Below are 18,054 nucleotides of genomic sequence, written 5' to 3' on the forward strand. Positions count from 1 at the left end.
TCTTAGTTCTGCTTACAAGGTCTCATCAGACCTGGGCCAGTACTTTTTTAAAATTAAGTATTATTATTTGTTTCAGTGTAGATTTGCTTTAAGTATTTAAACATAGCTATCCACTGACTGGGGAATGCATATTGCTTTGGCAGACATTTTTTTCTTGTTTGTTCTGCAAACAAGCTTATTCAGGTGGAAGGCGGCGTGCAGGGGACAGCTGGAGTGCATGCTCCACAAGTGACCTTGTGATAGAGAAAATGTCGTTTATGTAAGTGTTTCTAATTAGCCCTTTGTTTATTGGGAGATTTTGGCCTAAGGATGTGTCTATCACAGGACACATAACCCCATTTTATATCTTGAATAACACAATGAATGTTGGTAGGTTTTTCTGTAAAAGAATTAATCTATGAAAATGTACAAGATAAATCTTTAGGGTCCATGGCTGCTGAGACCCTCTTCTGTACCTTTGGCCTTCAGATCCCCATGTAGTCTGTACAGCTGTGGCTTTCCAGATGTCAATGGGCTACAACTTTAAGGATCTGCTGCCAAGTCTTTTAGGTCCAATTGCTGACTTAGTCGGAAATCTGCCGATTGTACAACTGACTGTAGTTTTATAGTAAGCCATATTGTGGAAGCATTCAGTTTCTGCTACTACAGAAGGAAAGAAAAATGTGGGCCCCAAACGCACAAAGCTCCTGCAACCCCCTTGTAGACCACCAGCACATCATGTCTGTAACGGTGCAAAGTTGCTAACACTTATAGGACTCTTAAATATTTTAGCAGAATTTCTCAACCACATAGTTTTCTTGATTCCGCACAATCGCCCAATGGTGTTTAACGGGAATAATTAAGAACGAGCATTAACCAGTTCTGATAAGAGCTGGGCACCAAGACTTCATCCCCTTTCACCATATTTGATACTCTAATGCTGAAACAGCAGATATTGGCTTGTTGATGTCAAGATGCACACAACTCTATTTGTGAAAAAAAAATGTAAAATACATCGACCTAAGTAGGCATATATTTTTCTGCAACACCAATAGTTGCCCCTTCTCAGTTTCTGGTGTTAACTACTTAAAGGGAACTCGCTCAAATAGTTCTTAAGAAGGCAGTTAATTAAGTTCCTACAGATAAATGTATGCCACCAAGGCAGCAAAAGGATCATTCCCCATCCCTGTGGGTAATATGGAAAATCCTTTGTGCATACAGCTATGAAATATTGCACCCCCTAGTGGTGATAATATAGTTAACTTAACACTATATAAAAAAAGCAGATTGCAGTGCTGCATAAACATTGTAGCCTTTTACCGCTTATAAAAGGAGGAGACATCTGATTTCTTTAATTGTATATAAACATATGAATGGATGTGTATATATATATATATATATATATATATATATAGACTCTTCCTTCTTCCTTGGGTGTTACATTTTAAAGATACCTGTGCGTGGATTCATGTATTAATTTTGCATTTCCGGGGTGCTGGTGAATCTGCTTCCATGGGAGATTTGGTAGATTGACTTATTTACTCAATATCTACAGCTGTGATTAAATTAATTCCCTGCTATTCAAATGATCGCAGGTCGTGCAATGACAGAAAAGTAAAATGCACGGTATATAAATATGGACTTCTGATATTTTCCCTACACTACAACTATGGCTTTTAAGACTTAGGTGTACTTAGCTATTTCCAGTTTACAGTATAGGAAGAGCTTACAGTCTTTCAACCGTTACAAAGAATTATTTTTAGCGTAGGAGCGAAAAAGAAGGGCTAATGCTTAGTGTTAATGTTTTCACTAGAAATTACTAGGTATCGTTTACATCTTACTGTAACTTAAAGATTATGTATTTGATGGTGTTGAGAATGATACGTCTCTTTCCTAAATTATGCATTTGAATGTTCTTTAAACCTTTGTGATGGTTTCTAGAAATTGAAAATACCAGGGCCATAACTTCCATGGAGCAAAAGGAGACGCTTGAGATGCTCTTGCAGCCCCTTCGACCTCCAAAAGCGTATGTGATGTCATGGCGGATGGCAGGACCTCTAACCCTGCCCCACATATCAAGAGCCCTACTTATAGCACTGGAAAATAGAAGCATAAATGTACTTATGAGTCCTATCACATCCAATCCACACCCCAGAATATTTGGACCCCTTTTTTCCCTATTGTGTCTGAGTAGAAGCATCTCTTTTATATAATGCATTTCTTTCTTTCTGTGTTCTAGACCCCGCTTCCTGATATTGAATCTCAGGAAGAATACAGCCAAACTGTGAAACAGGTAAGAGAAGGGTTTGTGCTCTTCTGTAGAGAGGTGTCCTCTGTGTTATTCATCTATGAAATAAATGATAAGGATGTGCTGTTGTCAAATGTGAAATTCTGAAGTTGGAAATAGTAAAACTGAAACTCATACTTCTGAAGGCATTGAGCAATACTCATGTAGCAGTCACAATACTTTGCCATTTCCACCAGTGTTTACATTAGCTGTATACACAGTTATTCACTATTTGCTTTTTGGGGTAATTACATATGTTTGCTATAGAATAAGGGAACATAATAAAGGAATGTTTAAACCTAAAACAAATAACCTTATGCCTTACATTTTCAGTGAGGCTATCCCTATACAAATGTTAAATACCTCACCTCTTCTCTAGTACCTGGGCAAACCAAAACCTCAAACATCCCTCAAAAAACTTCAGAAGTTCAAAAAATGAACACTCATGCCGGAATGTGCAATTTTTCATGCAAACACTTTAGAAGTACGTCAACACTTGAGTGAATAGACACTAAAAAGTTTTTCACATATGATACCCATGCAGAATGACCACGTTGGCTTTGTCATGGACCAACCATAAATACTGATTTAAACCAAAACACTATATTATATTTTAACCATACTTCACTTTTAGATTTAAGGGTAGAAGCCTCCACCCATGGCTTGACCCCTGAAAACAGAATTTCAGTATACAGCAGTCCCATACTTTCTTTGTAGATAGTATTCAAATCTATGGCATATAAGTCAGTTTGGCTCTAAGCTAGTTTGATCATTTGTTGTTATCGTTGTAGGATCTCCAAGATTGCGCAGAAGGGGGAAGGCTTGTCAAAACCCTATAATCATAAAAAGGAATGGGGAAATGATTCCATAATTCCCCACATGCTGCTATAATCTGTTGTAGGTTGTGACAAGATATAACACATTAACAAATCATTATAAGCCCAGAGTCCACAGGTACAGACTGGGTGATACCTAATTAACTATCAATGAAACAGACAATTTTACCCCTTTGTGGTAAAAGTCTTATTAGGATCATTCCATTGGTTGATATAGTAACTGCACAACTTGAACAACCATGTGCTAGAATAGGGAGCCCTGAATGCCAAACTTTAAAGGAAAGGGTGGCATGAACAGACCTTGATTGGGGTGGAGGCATTGATTACCAGGTGGATTTGAGGGGGCAGGTTTTTTGGGAGGTGGGCATAAGGACAAGGGCTATGTAAGGAGGTGCTGAGGGTTAAAGCCTTTCTTTTTCAACTATATTGTCAACATGTGGCGAGTTCCTCAACCACTCAACCTTGTATTAATATACAGTTTCAATGGGGAACTAAGGATGTTCCTGCATGGGGGTGCTTTTTTGGAGTCAGTTGTTTTAAGTTGCATGGTTTGTATCTTCTTCACTCCGGATACCCGGAGCCTTCCCTTGCGGGACACAGACAGGACTGCTCACTGACGGGGGTGGTCCTGTGACGTCGTTGGGTGGTCCCACTGATGTCAGCAGGAAACACCCCCATTTAAAGGGCAAATGGGCGAAGAGTAGGGCGTGTTAAGACCCCAATCCCTCGACCCAGGGGATTCGGGTCTTGACCCGGAGAAGTGGAGAAGCGATGCTTCACCAGGAGATTTCCATATCAAACCCAGAGAGTTTCCAGGTATGACTATGTTGGTGGATGTTGAGGGCATTTTCTCATGGGCAGCATCTCAAGGGAAAGCTGGACGGTAGTACTGATCCCACTTGCTGGTGCAGTTTACAGGTCAGTACAAGCTTAGGGAAGGCTACATGGTTTTACTTGATAAAATTAAATTGTGTGTTGCTTACAAATAAAATACTGTGGCCTTTTCTCATTCCAAATACTGTCTGTCGTTATTGGGGTAGAACAGTGTTGGAGGTTTGGAAAACCAATATGATTATCATAACCCTTAATATTTATTACTTTCCTCTTCACTGCAAAGTCTCCAAGAAAAGTACTTTTTATTCTTTTATAGGTTGTTTCGCTAAAAGTTTGGAGAGCAGCAAAGGTTTTGCGTTCTTGTCTGCTTAGCATGTCACCAACCTTGATGCGTGATCGAAAACACCACTTCCGCAGTCACAGGTATAACAATTACTATACATCTCTGTACACAAATACTTTTCTCTGATCAGATCAGATGATCAGATGAGTTAATATCTCTTTCAACTGCACATTTTCTAGAATGCTTTTATTATTAAAGAAATCCAGGTTGTAGAAGAATATTTCTTCTTTTGCACATATTTTGATATACAGGGACAGATGCACAACTGTATTGAGTTGTTTTTATTCCATTTTTCTGTCTATAGCAGAATTAATATTCAATCACTTGGGATAGATTTAATCCAGCCTCTTATCTTCAGTTGCTAGTTTTATGATAACTCTATCAAACAGTACTTCTAGAAGTAGAAATGCTCCTATTATTACTGCATGGACTTCAAAACGGTGAAGCAGATGTGTGTTTATCCTCAGAAGCATTCATACTTGTCTCCCATGCAGGCAGTGCTGTTCAGGAAAAGAACTAGTGGACTGGCTAATTGGCATAAGCTGTGGCCCTCAGTCACGAAGTCAGGCTGTGGGTATATGGCAGGTGTTGGTAGATGAAGGTGCCTTGGTGCATGGTAAGCCAACTGGACGTAAAGCACAAGCCAATGTTTACATAATACGCTATATTTAATTGAACATACATGGCCATGGCATATATGGCCTATGAAGAACACTATTGTGTCATAACTATGGAACAGCACAACACAACATATGGATCGTTTTTTTTATATTCCAGACTTAGAGTCCCTTTAATCAATGCTTTTCGATGCAATACGGCAAGGGTAACAGCTATATGTTCTAATGTTCATGTTGAGACCCATTGTGACTAAGTGAAAAAGCAGGGAACCCTAAGACTGTACATTACTGAATAACAGCCGCAAATCTGCTGACCTGGTATCATTAATTCTGGAACACCACCCTTGCTTTATTTTTGTTGCAGTAAAGCAAGAACCAAATTTTCAAGACAAGGATTCACAGTTTTATCGCTTCAAGGTAGAGCATTTTCTGGATTTAGCTCTAAGTGAGAGAGATACGGATGATGAATTGCAAGAATCACTGGTGTTCCTGGCACAGCTCGGACCAGCAGCCCTGCTAACTATGATCCTTCGTAAGCCGTAAGTATATCATGGCCGAGGTGGATGATGAACAGTGAAATCCCTAATACAGATAACTAGATGTACTGTATCTGTAGTACAGATTCTAGAACCTCTGAAAATTGGCAACCAATACAATTCTGATCTGGTATATTTTGTCTATATAATTTCAGTCCATGTCAACGCACTGAAGAGGAGTTAGAGGTGATATTTGAAGAATTACTGCACATTAAAGCAGTGGCCCATCTTTCCAATTCAGTAAGTATCTCACATTAATCATACAAAATCTTCCTTGGAGTTCTTGACTTCTTTTAAAAATATTAGCCTACAAGGGGTCAATGATGAATATATATTTCTAAAAGTGTGTTAGCATGGTGGATCAGTGTCACTCAAGACTGTCTTCCCTGTCTTTGACTACAGTAGTAGTTCTAGCCTCTAGATAAAGATGCATCTATGTATTGAAGAGACGAGGGAGATAAATATTGTACATGGAAAACATACCAATAAGTCAGTTAATTCAATCCATACAGCTGTATGCAGTCTGTTAACTGCATAAATTGACAATGTTGTTCTTCTGGTTACTATTAATTTATAACAATCAGAACTTTCTTATCAAACTATACACATGCTTAATTGTATTTTTTAGGTGAAGAAGGAGCTGGCATCTGTGTTGCTGTTTGAACCTCATGCAAAAGCAGGAACAGTGTGTGAGTAGATAGACCAAATACACTAATCAGATCTGTAAGGACAGATTATGGGAGGTTATGAAGAATAAATGGAAAATACAGTAACCCACAATGACCGTATCTGTTTTATTGGGGATATAGGATACACTTTGCTTTTATATTTTGTATGTAAGCGAGTTTAATTACAGTGGGCTATTTTAGATCTATTGTGCAACAAAACTGTGGAAGAATAGAACATTTAATAGGTCGCAAAGTCAATAACATGTCAATATGATTCTTCTCTCTTTTCCAGTGTTTAGTCAAGGCGATAAAGGAACGTCCTGGTACATCATCTGGAAAGGCTCAGTTAATGTAGTAACACATGGAAAGGTAACATTGTATAGAACATTTGTATGCAAAAAGAACACAATGCTCCAGCACAAATCAGACATAACCAAGTTCAAAAGACAGAAGGGAAGTCTCAGTCTGAACACATTCAAATCTGGTCTACTAGGCAAGTTATTACTGTTCTCATTTTGCTGATTTTAGGGCCTGGTGGCAACACTCCATGAAGGGGACGATTTCGGACAGTTGGCTCTTGTGAACGATGCCCCTAGAGCTGCGACAATCATCCTGCGTGAGGATAACTGTCACTTCCTGCGTGTAGACAAGCATGACTTCAATCGAATCCTTCGGGTAAGAACATTCTCAGCAATATATATCTGGTTATGTTTTGCTTACTAATATACATGGCATGCAATGCAAGCTGGGCCCCCTTGCAGCACATTATGAATATTTTATCTGTACATTTATCTTATTGATGTACATTAAAAGGTGGTGTCTTCTACAGGATGTAGAGGCAAACACAGTGCGTCTCAAGGAACATGGCAAGGTGGTATTGGTTCTGGAAAAAATCCCTCAGGTTTCTGGGAACAATCATCAAGCAACATTACACGGCAACCACAAGTAAGAGCTTGTGAAACCAATGTGTAGAAAATGAACTATAACCTTCATTATCAAGAAGTTATGGTTTATCAGAAACTGGAGATAACCTTTATGACTGTGTTCTATATTATTCTACAAGATTAAACATAAAAAAACCAAAATATTTGCTACAGAGTGGGATTGGATGGGATTAACGATAGTCCATATCCACATGTCTTTTTTTGCAGTGTTTTTAAGAGTAGTACTGTTGGCAAATGCTTGCTCTCCTATCATCTTTTGCTTCAGGAAATGATGAACATGGTAACTCCATCAACCTGAAGCAGCATTTCTCAGCTTTAAGGCAACCTCATAAAAATATTTAGTATGGCCCTACGATAACTGGTTTTGTATATTGGCAAGGTGTGCCAAGTGATATAGGAACTATAGTAATTAAAGTATTAAATGACATCTTGAGCCCCGTGACTTCACCACAATGAAGCCATTTTGTAATTTCTTGCTTAATAGATACACAGTAGTCTCTGGGACAGCCGATAAGATTCTAGAACACCTGCTGGAAACAATGAGATTGAACTCAAACCTCAATAACCCTGAAGGTATGGAGGAATTATATGAATTAAAGTGGTATAAGTGGCCTAGTAGTAGTAATTTTTTAAAAATGCATTTGGAGTACTTGGAGTAATGTTGGCATTCATTTCCATCACATAGGGGTCGTGTATCCCATGTCTGTTCATGTAGGACAGACAACACATTACTGTCTATAAGCGACAGGAATTTAATTCTAACAACAGTGACCAGGAGGTTAATTATGTCTTAATTAAATCAACTTTTTGTTAAATCAACTTTTTGTTTACAGATTCCTTTGCGCTGGAATTCCTCCTGACACACAGCATTTTCATGCCAACCACTCAGCTCTGCCAAGCTTTACTTCATCAATATCCTTACATTGCAAATCTGCTTCTCTAAAAATGATAAGGAATTACTAACAAATTCTTTGGTTAATGTTATGAGATGATGTCGGGATTCCCCAAGATTGTATAATGTACCTTTGTATTATGAGGAGTAGTGACAAGTTACTCTGTATTGTCTTATTTCGACTTTTAGGTGAGTCAGGCAGAAAGGACGGCCATAAATGGTTCAAAAAAATTAGATTTATTAAAGCACTTTACCCATTTTACAGTTCTGTACAATAAATAAACCTATGTAATATTGTTTACACATTAAAATAAGTATTTCATAGAAAAATACAATTTGATGGCAGATAAGAACCATTCGGTCCGTCTAGTCTGCCCATTGTTCCTGATGTAGATATTCAGACTCTTGGTCTTGTCTTAGATTCAAGATAGATTCATGCCTGTCTCGTGTATGTTTAAACAACAACAATCATTACTGGGCTGGTGGGGCTTACTAGTAGAAACCCCTTTATTAAAGGTGAAGAGAAAAGTGATAGAGAATGCCAGTTATGATATATAATTAGTCATGTATTAAGGAGAATTATGTGAAACCTTATCATCAGTGGGACCTTAACAGCTACTTAGGTTTCACGTGGAGCCATCTGACGGGAATGAGCCTGAAAAGGCAACTTACTCCCTTCACAAGAGACAGAACATCCTACAATTGGTTAGCTTATGGGTGTCTCTGTATGGGAGACTACTACAAGCTGAGCCAAGTGCTAAGAATCTACTGGAGGTGAGCGGACAAGCCGAAAACAACTCATAATACTGGTTTTGTTCTTTAAAAGAGTTTCTTAAAAAATGAAAATTCCCATTTTCTCAAAAGATATACTTCCTGTCTTCAGTAAAAAATGGTCCCCAAAAGGTCAGTCTGAGCCTGTTCACCACCCCATATTAAAATTGTACAGTGATGCAGAATATGTTACCACTTAATAGATAAAGGTTAATAATAATAACAACTGCTAATTGTCTACATACACTTAGAACGTAATATACTTGTTTTTATTATAATTATTGCTGATTCCAGTAGTGGATGCATTGTTGCATACCGCATAGGCAGATGGTGATACTCTTTCTTTTTACACAGAAACTTTCTGAATATGTTAGCAGAGATCCACGTCTTTTGGGCTTTTTAAAGGAAAACCTGCAGGAGCGACGGAGAAACAGAATGTAAGTGTCCATAACAATATTTTAAAAAACCTATTCTCGTATGTTTTTTTGTTACTTGGTGCCTGTAAACTATTTGGTGCTTGTACTTTTACAAATATCTTGTGCTCGTAGGATGACCTTGTCTTAAAAACTGTAAACGCTATTTTATACTACCCTTAGGATTTCTAAGACCCTTAGTCTAGATCAGATCAATGCATCAATATATATATATATATTTAATCCTATATATATATCCTATTTAATCCTTTAATCTTCTTCTAGTCCAAAAGAAAAGTGATCTTAAAAACAGTCTCTGTCTTGATTACTAAGCTATCAGTCTAAAATTATTATTTTATCTTAATTACTTTTAGCTATGTAAAATAATATGAGCAATCAGATTGGAGGCAGATGTATATAGTGCTAATAAATGCTAATATCTATGTCTTTTTTGCCGCCCTCACCACAGAATGGATAATACTGGTGGCTGTACACCTCCCCAGATAAAGGTATGTTGTATAAGCCTCGAATTAATTATCAATGTGTTTTTCCTGGTAGGAACAGAATTCATAGGGGTACATCTGAAAAGCAGATATAAATATAATAGTTTTAGACATTGTCCTACGTAATTTAAACAATTTCCGACACAATAACACACATAGTATCCCAGTCCCATAAAATAGATGACCATACTTTTTGTAAACGGTGTCTCACCCAAAGAAAGATTCGCTCTTAAACAGATATTAGAACTTTTTGTTTAATAGGTAAGAACTTGTAATGTATATTGCTGACTAGCTTGGCTATGAGTAAAGATAAATGGCTATGAAAGAAAACCCTGGAGCAAAATAATAACCAAAAGATGTGGAGAATGCCCGCCACTTTCATCATGCGTGCTGGATAAAAAGGACCAAATAAGCAATAATGGGCTGGATTTGATGCTGGTAATACCGTATTGACTCGGTTATAGGCCGCACCCGAATATAGGTCGCACCCTAAAAGTTAGGTGCTTTTTTAAAGAAAAAAATTTCTTAGTAAAAAAAAAAAACACTTAGTGGAACAGATATGCTGCCACTCTGCCTTCGCGAGATATGCTGCCACTCTGCCCTCCCCAGACATGCTGCCACTCTGCCCTCCCCAGATATGCTGGTGCCACTCTGCCCTCCCCAGATATGCTGCCACTCTGCCCCCCTGAGATATGTTGCCACTCTGCCCTCCCCAGATATGCTGCCACTCTGCCCCCCTGAGATATGTTGCCACTGTATCCCCCCCTGAGATATGCACTCTGCCCCCGAGATGTGCCCCCCCCGAGATATGCTGCCACTCTATCCCCCCCTGAGATATGCTGCCACTCTATCCCCCCCTGAGATATGCTGCCACTCTATCCCCCCCTGAGATATGCTGCCACTCTGCCCCCAAGAGGTCCCCCCGCTAGACTTACCGCTGCAGACTCCCCGGGGTCTTGCAGGGCCGGCGGGGGACAGCTACGCAGTACGTGTAAAGACTTAAAGTGGGGGGAAAAAGTGCGGCCTATATTCGAGCCAATACGGTAAATCTATCACAGTTAATTAAATAGTAATCATCATATAGACATTTGTGAGCTATTTTGGACCAAATTTGTTAATTGAAGTAAAATATATTTCTGTACTGGTCACATTTTTTCACTCTACGGGAGGATTGCTGTTACTTGTGATAGATTTATTTGCAGAGTTCAAGTCAAGTGTCTCTAGATGGATGATTTGATTGATCTTGGCTCCCTAGAGCTTTGAGTGTATTTTGATTGTTTTACATATTATTTTTTTCTGTTATTAGAATCACAACTATTCAAACATGTTTTCTGGCATAGAGGAGGATCAACCTGGCAACTCGTACACCATTCAAGCACAAGACAAAGGTATAACCACTAGAGACGATCTGGTTTTTCTGCAGCTCTGTGATTGTGGTACTAGGTTTGAAAACTGGTCTTATCGCCATAGCAACCAGTGGAACATTCCCACTGATTTCAGCCTTTGACAGTTTTTTGACCAACACTGGCAAATTTCTCTGGAAAGGTTGAGCTGGCCCTGCATAATGCATAGTTCAATCACTAAGGAGGTTTTATACAGGTACTTCAAACTATACACGAGCAGAAGCTCACTGGAGGTGAGCCCTTTGTGTAATGTGAAGGTCACTACATTTTATTTTATTTGGGATTTTGTGCCCAAAATAAAGTACCTTAGGTCGACATTGCTTAAACTCTTTATGCTGAGTTTCTGATGGGTTTACGAAGAATAATTACTTTGCTTTTTTTTTCTAGTACCTTATGATATATATAGACCAGACCACTCTTGTGTTACCACCATGCTTCCAGTAAATGCCTCTGTCCAAGAAGTGATATCGTCTTTCATAACGAAGAATGGATGCCACAGAGATCAAACCTTAGTCAAAGTAAACTCAAGTGGAGGTGAGAAGTTTGGACGGTGAAAATGCTTCCCCATAGTCAGAATCAATAGCATATGTGATATGTGAAGAGTCATTCTAGTGCGAAATGGTAAAAATGTATCCCTGTAGCAACCTGTGGAATATTGTGAATGATTGCTCCATACTGCTTTATATGAAAATTGCTCTTCGTATATAAACCTTATTGTACTTTGATGTCTTCATACAAATTCTATATAGTATTTGTGTCATGAGATAATGAGATAGTTATGTTCCAAACAACAAGCATAATGTGTTTGGAGACACTGACAACAACATCTTCTTACTTCTGGAAATAATTGTTTCTTCTTAGCTTTACACAAACCAAGCTTCTCTTTAATGTGCCTTTTTTATAAACAGCATAAAACTACTGAAACAAACCCCGTTTCTGTTTACTTTGTCTGCAGAACAAGTATGTCTAAAAAATGAGGACATTGGTGTCTTCACGTCTTTGGGGGTCAATGAAAGACTTTTCATCTGCAGTGCGCAAGAATTGACCACTTTGGTAAGCATGTAATAATAATTTCATAGAACAAAACATGTAATAAGGTGGAATTAGAAAATATGGTGCATTGTTGGGCAGGTGTTATATTTGATGCCCTTAAACACCAATACAAATAAAAGCGGAACTAGCTATACTTTGCTATACTTGTGTGAGGTGATAAATATTCTTCTAGTAGATTGTGGGTGCTACTTATAAGTAAGGGCTTATGCACAAAATGCATTTTGGGCCTTCATGGCAGCTGTGTTTGTATTAAAATGATGATCTGATCTAGACTAAGGGTCTTAAAGTCTTTGAGCTCTGGTATTTTGTATTACCACCCCAGTGTAAGGATTACAGGACTGGAATGGCTTCCTGAAAAGCAACCATTTCAATTCATCATAAGGGGTAGTAAAGTAAACCGGGGCCTAGGGAGGTGAGCCGTGAAGTATGATTGCATTTGCACCCAAACTGAATGAAAACACCCACTTTTTTTCTTTTAAGAATCCACTCCCTGAGCAAATGGGGCCAAACGCAAGCAGTTATGACATACTGGATGTTATCGGCTCAAAAGACCTTGCACACCAAATGACTGAAAATGATTGGAACTTGTTCAGGAGCATTCACCAGGTATTAGTGATTCCTGAAAATGTCATACACAGACAGCGGTTCTGTTTCTCATGGCAGCAACTCAATAATTAGAATGCTCCAGCTACCAAGCTAAAAGTGTAGCCAGTGTTCTAAATTGTTGTTATTTTATGTCGTAGCCTACAGGATAACCTTTACACAAGATGAGAGCCCAATTTTTTAACAGTATAAAATCAACAGTATACAAATAGTATAACAATCTTTAAGGGACACTCCAGCCATCATTTTAATGTGTATGATGTCTGAGAGTTCGTTTCCATTCGTTCCCATGTAGTAACATCAGTGGGGAATTAAGAGAAGATAATTATTTTTTTTAAAGTAAATGTTTTCATTTTGGGCATAACCCCAACTACATCCACAAACACCGTGCCATTCTTTGTCCATTTGCAACATTATTAAAAATGAATGTTCACTGTTTACTTCTTAGGTGGAACTTCTGTATCATACATTTGGGAAGCAGAGGTTCCGTAACTCAACTACAGCCAACCTGGAAAGATTCATGAAGCGCTTTAATGAAGTGCAATTTTGGGTGGTTACTGAGGTGTGTCTATGCCAGGATGATGAGCGCAGGGCCCATCTGCTGAGAAAGTTTATCAAGCTGGCAGCCCAGTAAGTTCCTAATGCATCATATGCCTTCTCCAAGGTTCCTGTCACTAACAAAACCCCAAAAACATATAAACACAAGCTACACAAAAATGAAAAAAAGAAAAGTGTAATACTTGGAAGACACACTGATCATATTACACACATCGACTTTAATTTTACCTTTTATGTAAGTAATCTTTGTGTGTGTGTGTATATATATATATATATATATATATATATACACACACACACACACACACACACACACACAAAGATGACTTGTTCCCCAAAAAGGCAAGCAGACGTAGTACCTATGCAGAGGTATCCCTGTTTCCCAGCTATATTAGCACAGTCCCAATGGCACAAGTTTAGCCTGGTTACTGCTACAACCCCTGTGTCTTCAATAGATAGGATGTTGCCTCTTTATAACTTCAACAGAAATACATTGACACACCTGCCCAGGGGCTCCTTAATATTGCTTGGATCCTGTGAAGTTCCAACTCTGTCTCACTGTAAATTCATAAAAATTTACTTTCAGCCTCAAAGAACTGAAGAATTTAAATTGTTTTTTTGCGGTGATGTTTGGACTCAGTAATACAGCTGTGAGCCGCTTGTCCAGGACCTGGCAGGTGAGTAGCCAGATGAATGTGCCAACACTATAAAGGTTGACAATGCTCTAGGCAGCATGTGGCTAGTGTATGGCTCACTAACCTTCAAGTCTGCAACTGGATAGGCAAAGTGTCCGTAGAAGCACATCAGTGTCTGTGGCAAGGTTTGTGAAGGTCCATAGAACATCATTAAATTGTCCACCAAACCCCAGTAAATGTCCAACATGAGCAATGCTGGTGCCTATCTCTGAGTTGAGCAGCATCAATGTCTTTCTCTGCAACCCAACTATTTATCCATATATGCTCCTTGTTTATTTAATGAAAGCAAAAGGACTGTGTATTATCCATATAGTCCCCGTTGTGTAATAAATCCTGGACATTTTAAAGAACAAAGAATTCTCTATACTACATAGAAAAACAAAAAATGGCATTTAGTGGATGTGACACACGGGGCTGGTGAGATACAAAATGAAAACAGATTCTAGAAATAAAAGCAGTTAAACACATCAACTATGGAATATGGGATGATATTTTTTGGACACTAGTTAAAATGTCTTTCCACTATCATGGTACTCAGGGAGGCAGAGTGGCAAGCCTGGGGGCAGATGTGCATAACTGGGGGGCAGGTAGGCAAATAAAAGGAAATAAAAACATTTTTTTTATTAAATAAGAAAAAATAGTTTACATGAATTAATATTTACTAGTAAAAATGTTTTCCTATAGGGTCTTCTTATATTCAGGCTTTTTTTCCCTAAATTAATATCCAGATTTTGGGGGGTCGTCTTATAATCAGGGTTGTCTTATAATCGAGCAAATATGGTACATATAATGACAATAATAATGTCTTTCCAGAGACTGCCAAGCAAAACCAGGAAGCTGTATTCCATATTTGAGAGACTCATGGTATGTAACGTACGTACGACGTTAGTTGTCCGCAGTGCATGATGATCGAGAAGAAGGACATATTTGTTTCAATGCTGATGTTTGTGTTCTGTTCCACCTTCTTCCCTGAAACAGCTCTTCTGGGCCTTTTATGACTAGATTGCAGCCATACATATTTTCGTAGTGCTCAGTAACTCAACAGGACCCACAAAATGCTACAGAGACCCCATCATTCAGTATATTAACAGTTTTCATGTGTTTTGCTTCACAGGATCCTTCATGGAATCACAGATCCTACAGACTAGCTGTAGCAAAGCTTAGTCCTCCCCTCATTCCATTCCTTCCCCTCATTCTTAAAGGTAGGAACTGTTACTAAATTTGTGGGTGACACACACACACACACACAATGGGTTTATTCACTAAAACAGTAGCTTGCAGTTGAAATTGAAGCTTCAATCTCCATGACTTCTTCTTCATTATGAAGGGATGACCCCTGTGACCATCTCCTTCTGGGAAGGCTAAGCTGGCTCTGCGTGATGTTCATGTTGGGAGATTTGCTGGAAGTTGTCTCATTGATTATACATTTACAGGGCCAGCTCAGCCCTTGCTGCTGGACATGCAAAAATGTATATGGAGACTTGTACCATGGAGCCATGCTTCTAAAAATTCCTAATTCTTGTCTGTTCTTTTCCAGACTTGACCTTCCTGCATGAGGGTAATAGAAGCACGCTGGATAACCTTGTGAACTTTGAAAAAATGGTATGTTAATACTGCGCTGGTCAATCGAAAATGCCAAAGAATTTTAGAATTCACATAATTTATATTCAGATTTCGGTGGTTTTAATCACCTATTCTTTTTAAACCATCAGCGCATGATTGCAAGGATTATACAAACATTTCATGGCTGCCGCAGCCAGGCTTACAGTGAGTAATGCTCTTTTTAAATATGTTTATCCATATGAAAGCACATCTTGCTATTGTTTGATTAGACTGCTATGTAACACTTAAAGATGAACTTAGGATGTTTCTTATTTTTCAATATGCCTTCTGTTACCTGTATATGTGGCATTTGTACCGTGTGCACATTTTAATGATAAAGGATAGTTAACAAATAGTTAATATGTGTTTTGGACTACAGAAGATGTGCAAGTGCTGTTAGCAGTGTGCTTTCTGTGGTCGCCTCCTAGTGACTAAATTGGATATTGCAGTTTAACTTACATTAATCTACTTTTTTTTTTACTTCCAGTTCCACTGTCACCTTTACGTTCACGTCCTCTTCACATTCTGGATGAACCCAGTGCTGCTAGGATATCAGCTTGTAAGTGAACATTTCTGCATGTCTGCTTGATCCCATAAATTAATGGGGAGCATGGATCTCCTGTCTCTGGCACAGATGACCTCTTAAATTAGCTCTCTTCTGCAGCAGGGGCTACCCAGACCAATGCTCCCCCAAACTAAACTATATTAGAGAACATAGGGGCGGTTTCTCTTTAATGTGGTATGTTTGGGGTTCTGATGATACAAGCAAGGCCACAGAAATGCTGTAAAAGTCACACATGTCACTGATCACTGTGGGACACCAGAAAGTCAGAGATGTTCAGAAAACACAGAGTTTGGTTATTCAGCAGCTGAGACAATTGCTTTTGAGGTCTTCTTAATTCAGTACGTGGAACTCTGGATTTAGTAAATAAACCCACCAGAGGTCAAATAAAATAGTAGGATCTCAGATGTTTTATGGTGAACTCTTATTTTAATGGACATACTCAACAGTCATTAGGCAGATTTTACTCAGCAAGATTTTACTTCGTAGTAAATGTACCGCATGCCATGCTTGAGACAATTTGTTCATAAACGAGTTCAGGGGAAAAGATAATTAAAATAACTTTGTATGCATTATGGAGCCCATACCTATTAACCCATAATTAAAACAAGTAGAGGAGCTGAATAGTCAATATATTTTACCAGGTATTTGCCAAACATATTCTGTTTTCCTGTCCTGCAGCCTCAGAACACTCTTTGTCTCCAAGGAGTCCAGTTACAACATGGGCTTATATCCAGCACATGAAAGTGATTGATAACCAGAAGAGACTTATGGAGTTATCTCGCAGCCTGGAGCCATCGTGATATAATATTCTGGAAGTTTCTAATTCACAGAGATGTTAAAGGAATTTTCTAATAATACTTTATTTGTACGTAAAAATAATCCCTGTATCAGGGACTCGCAAGTCACCGACAGTCCAATATTTGGATTTAGTGCTCTTTCACTGCGGATATTCTACTTTTCTGCTGCATCCTGGTTGCACATTTTATACTGCAGACAACATTTCAACATCTACATGACAAGGATACCATGCATTATCCTCAAAGGACTGGAGTAAAGCTCCCTAAAGAACACAGTCTATATTTTACCAGCTTTATCATAATGTATAAATATTGTACCATGTATTCATTTTAATATGTCTTAATATTGCAGATTTGCACAGGTGATGGATGGACAAGCTTCTATATGGTTTTAGGACTTAAAAATGGAACTGAAGTCAAAAGATGTAAAGCAATACATGTTGGTCTTCCCCTTTAAGATTTGAAAATTTACTGATTTTTTTTGTATAATTCCAAGATGTACCTAACGCTCTATCTGATAATTCAGTTGAGGAGAGGAGACAAGTGTGAGGTGATGAAATATCTTTCCAACTTGACCCTGGAACTACAGGACTTGCTTTGAAGAGTAACTGGCCTTGGTAGAGACTGGACTTCAACTGTTCTCTAATTACATCACACAAAAAAATGTTATGAGAGCTTAGGTTGACTTTGTCCATAGTTAGTGTCTTGGATGTGGATTACATGAAGTCCCAAGCAGCAATGAATTTTAACTAAAGCGACTGAAAGCATCCACAGCGCAGGACGTTCATGTTCCTATATGTGCATTATCATTAGCTATGCTGACTACCCTGATTTAATAAAAAGGTAGAAGCCTCTTACGCATATGTGTGAGGTGCAATATGTCTTTGTGTGTCTATTTATTTCAGTGTACCAACACAAGCAGCTTCCATGATATATGTAAAGATTTTTTTAATCTAAGGGGTATTTGGTTAGGGGTGGAGCTTTCCAATTCAAGGTTGAACTATAGAAGGGACATCCTACTGAGCAGCCAGTGGACCTATTGTGAACTCTCAGAGATTTTGCTCCAATCTCATATTGAAGATGCAGATTCTCAGTTACACACTGGCTTGAGAATTTAGATAGATACGATCACAAGAGTGTACAAAGACTCCCAAC

General features: G+C 38.5%; 1 protein-coding gene across 1 annotated transcript in view; it reads left to right on the plus strand.

Annotated features, from left to right (window-relative positions):
* LOC149285277 (rap guanine nucleotide exchange factor 3-like) overlaps nt 1-16,902 on the plus strand; it is a 29,895-nt gene extending 12,993 nt beyond the window's left edge. Inside the window, exons 2-27 of the mRNA XM_089495623.1 lie at nt 2,219-2,272; nt 4,253-4,359; nt 4,774-4,895; nt 5,261-5,435; nt 5,588-5,672; nt 6,061-6,121; nt 6,393-6,469; nt 6,629-6,775; nt 6,930-7,045; nt 7,529-7,617; nt 7,878-7,956; nt 8,560-8,710; nt 9,062-9,144; nt 9,590-9,629; nt 10,930-11,011; nt 11,414-11,560; nt 11,982-12,079; nt 12,560-12,685; nt 13,131-13,312; nt 13,827-13,917; nt 14,749-14,799; nt 15,050-15,137; nt 15,473-15,537; nt 15,648-15,702; nt 16,025-16,096; nt 16,781-16,902. Of these exons, the coding sequence (XP_089351749.1) occupies nt 2,219-2,272; nt 4,253-4,359; nt 4,774-4,895; nt 5,261-5,435; nt 5,588-5,672; nt 6,061-6,121; nt 6,393-6,469; nt 6,629-6,775; nt 6,930-7,045; nt 7,529-7,617; nt 7,878-7,956; nt 8,560-8,710; nt 9,062-9,144; nt 9,590-9,629; nt 10,930-11,011; nt 11,414-11,560; nt 11,982-12,079; nt 12,560-12,685; nt 13,131-13,312; nt 13,827-13,917; nt 14,749-14,799; nt 15,050-15,137; nt 15,473-15,537; nt 15,648-15,702; nt 16,025-16,096; nt 16,781-16,902 (2,565 nt within the window). The remainder of the gene's footprint in view (nt 1-2,218; nt 2,273-4,252; nt 4,360-4,773; nt 4,896-5,260; nt 5,436-5,587; nt 5,673-6,060; nt 6,122-6,392; nt 6,470-6,628; nt 6,776-6,929; nt 7,046-7,528; nt 7,618-7,877; nt 7,957-8,559; nt 8,711-9,061; nt 9,145-9,589; nt 9,630-10,929; nt 11,012-11,413; nt 11,561-11,981; nt 12,080-12,559; nt 12,686-13,130; nt 13,313-13,826; nt 13,918-14,748; nt 14,800-15,049; nt 15,138-15,472; nt 15,538-15,647; nt 15,703-16,024; nt 16,097-16,780) is intronic.
* The last annotated feature ends 1,152 nt before the right edge of the window (nt 16,903-18,054 follow it).

This window comes from Sceloporus occidentalis, unplaced genomic scaffold, assembly GCF_023333645.1.
Source record: "Sceloporus occidentalis isolate IW3139 unplaced genomic scaffold, rSceOcc1.0.p SCAF_82, whole genome shotgun sequence".
NCBI lineage: Eukaryota > Metazoa > Chordata > Lepidosauria > Squamata > Phrynosomatidae > Sceloporus > Sceloporus occidentalis.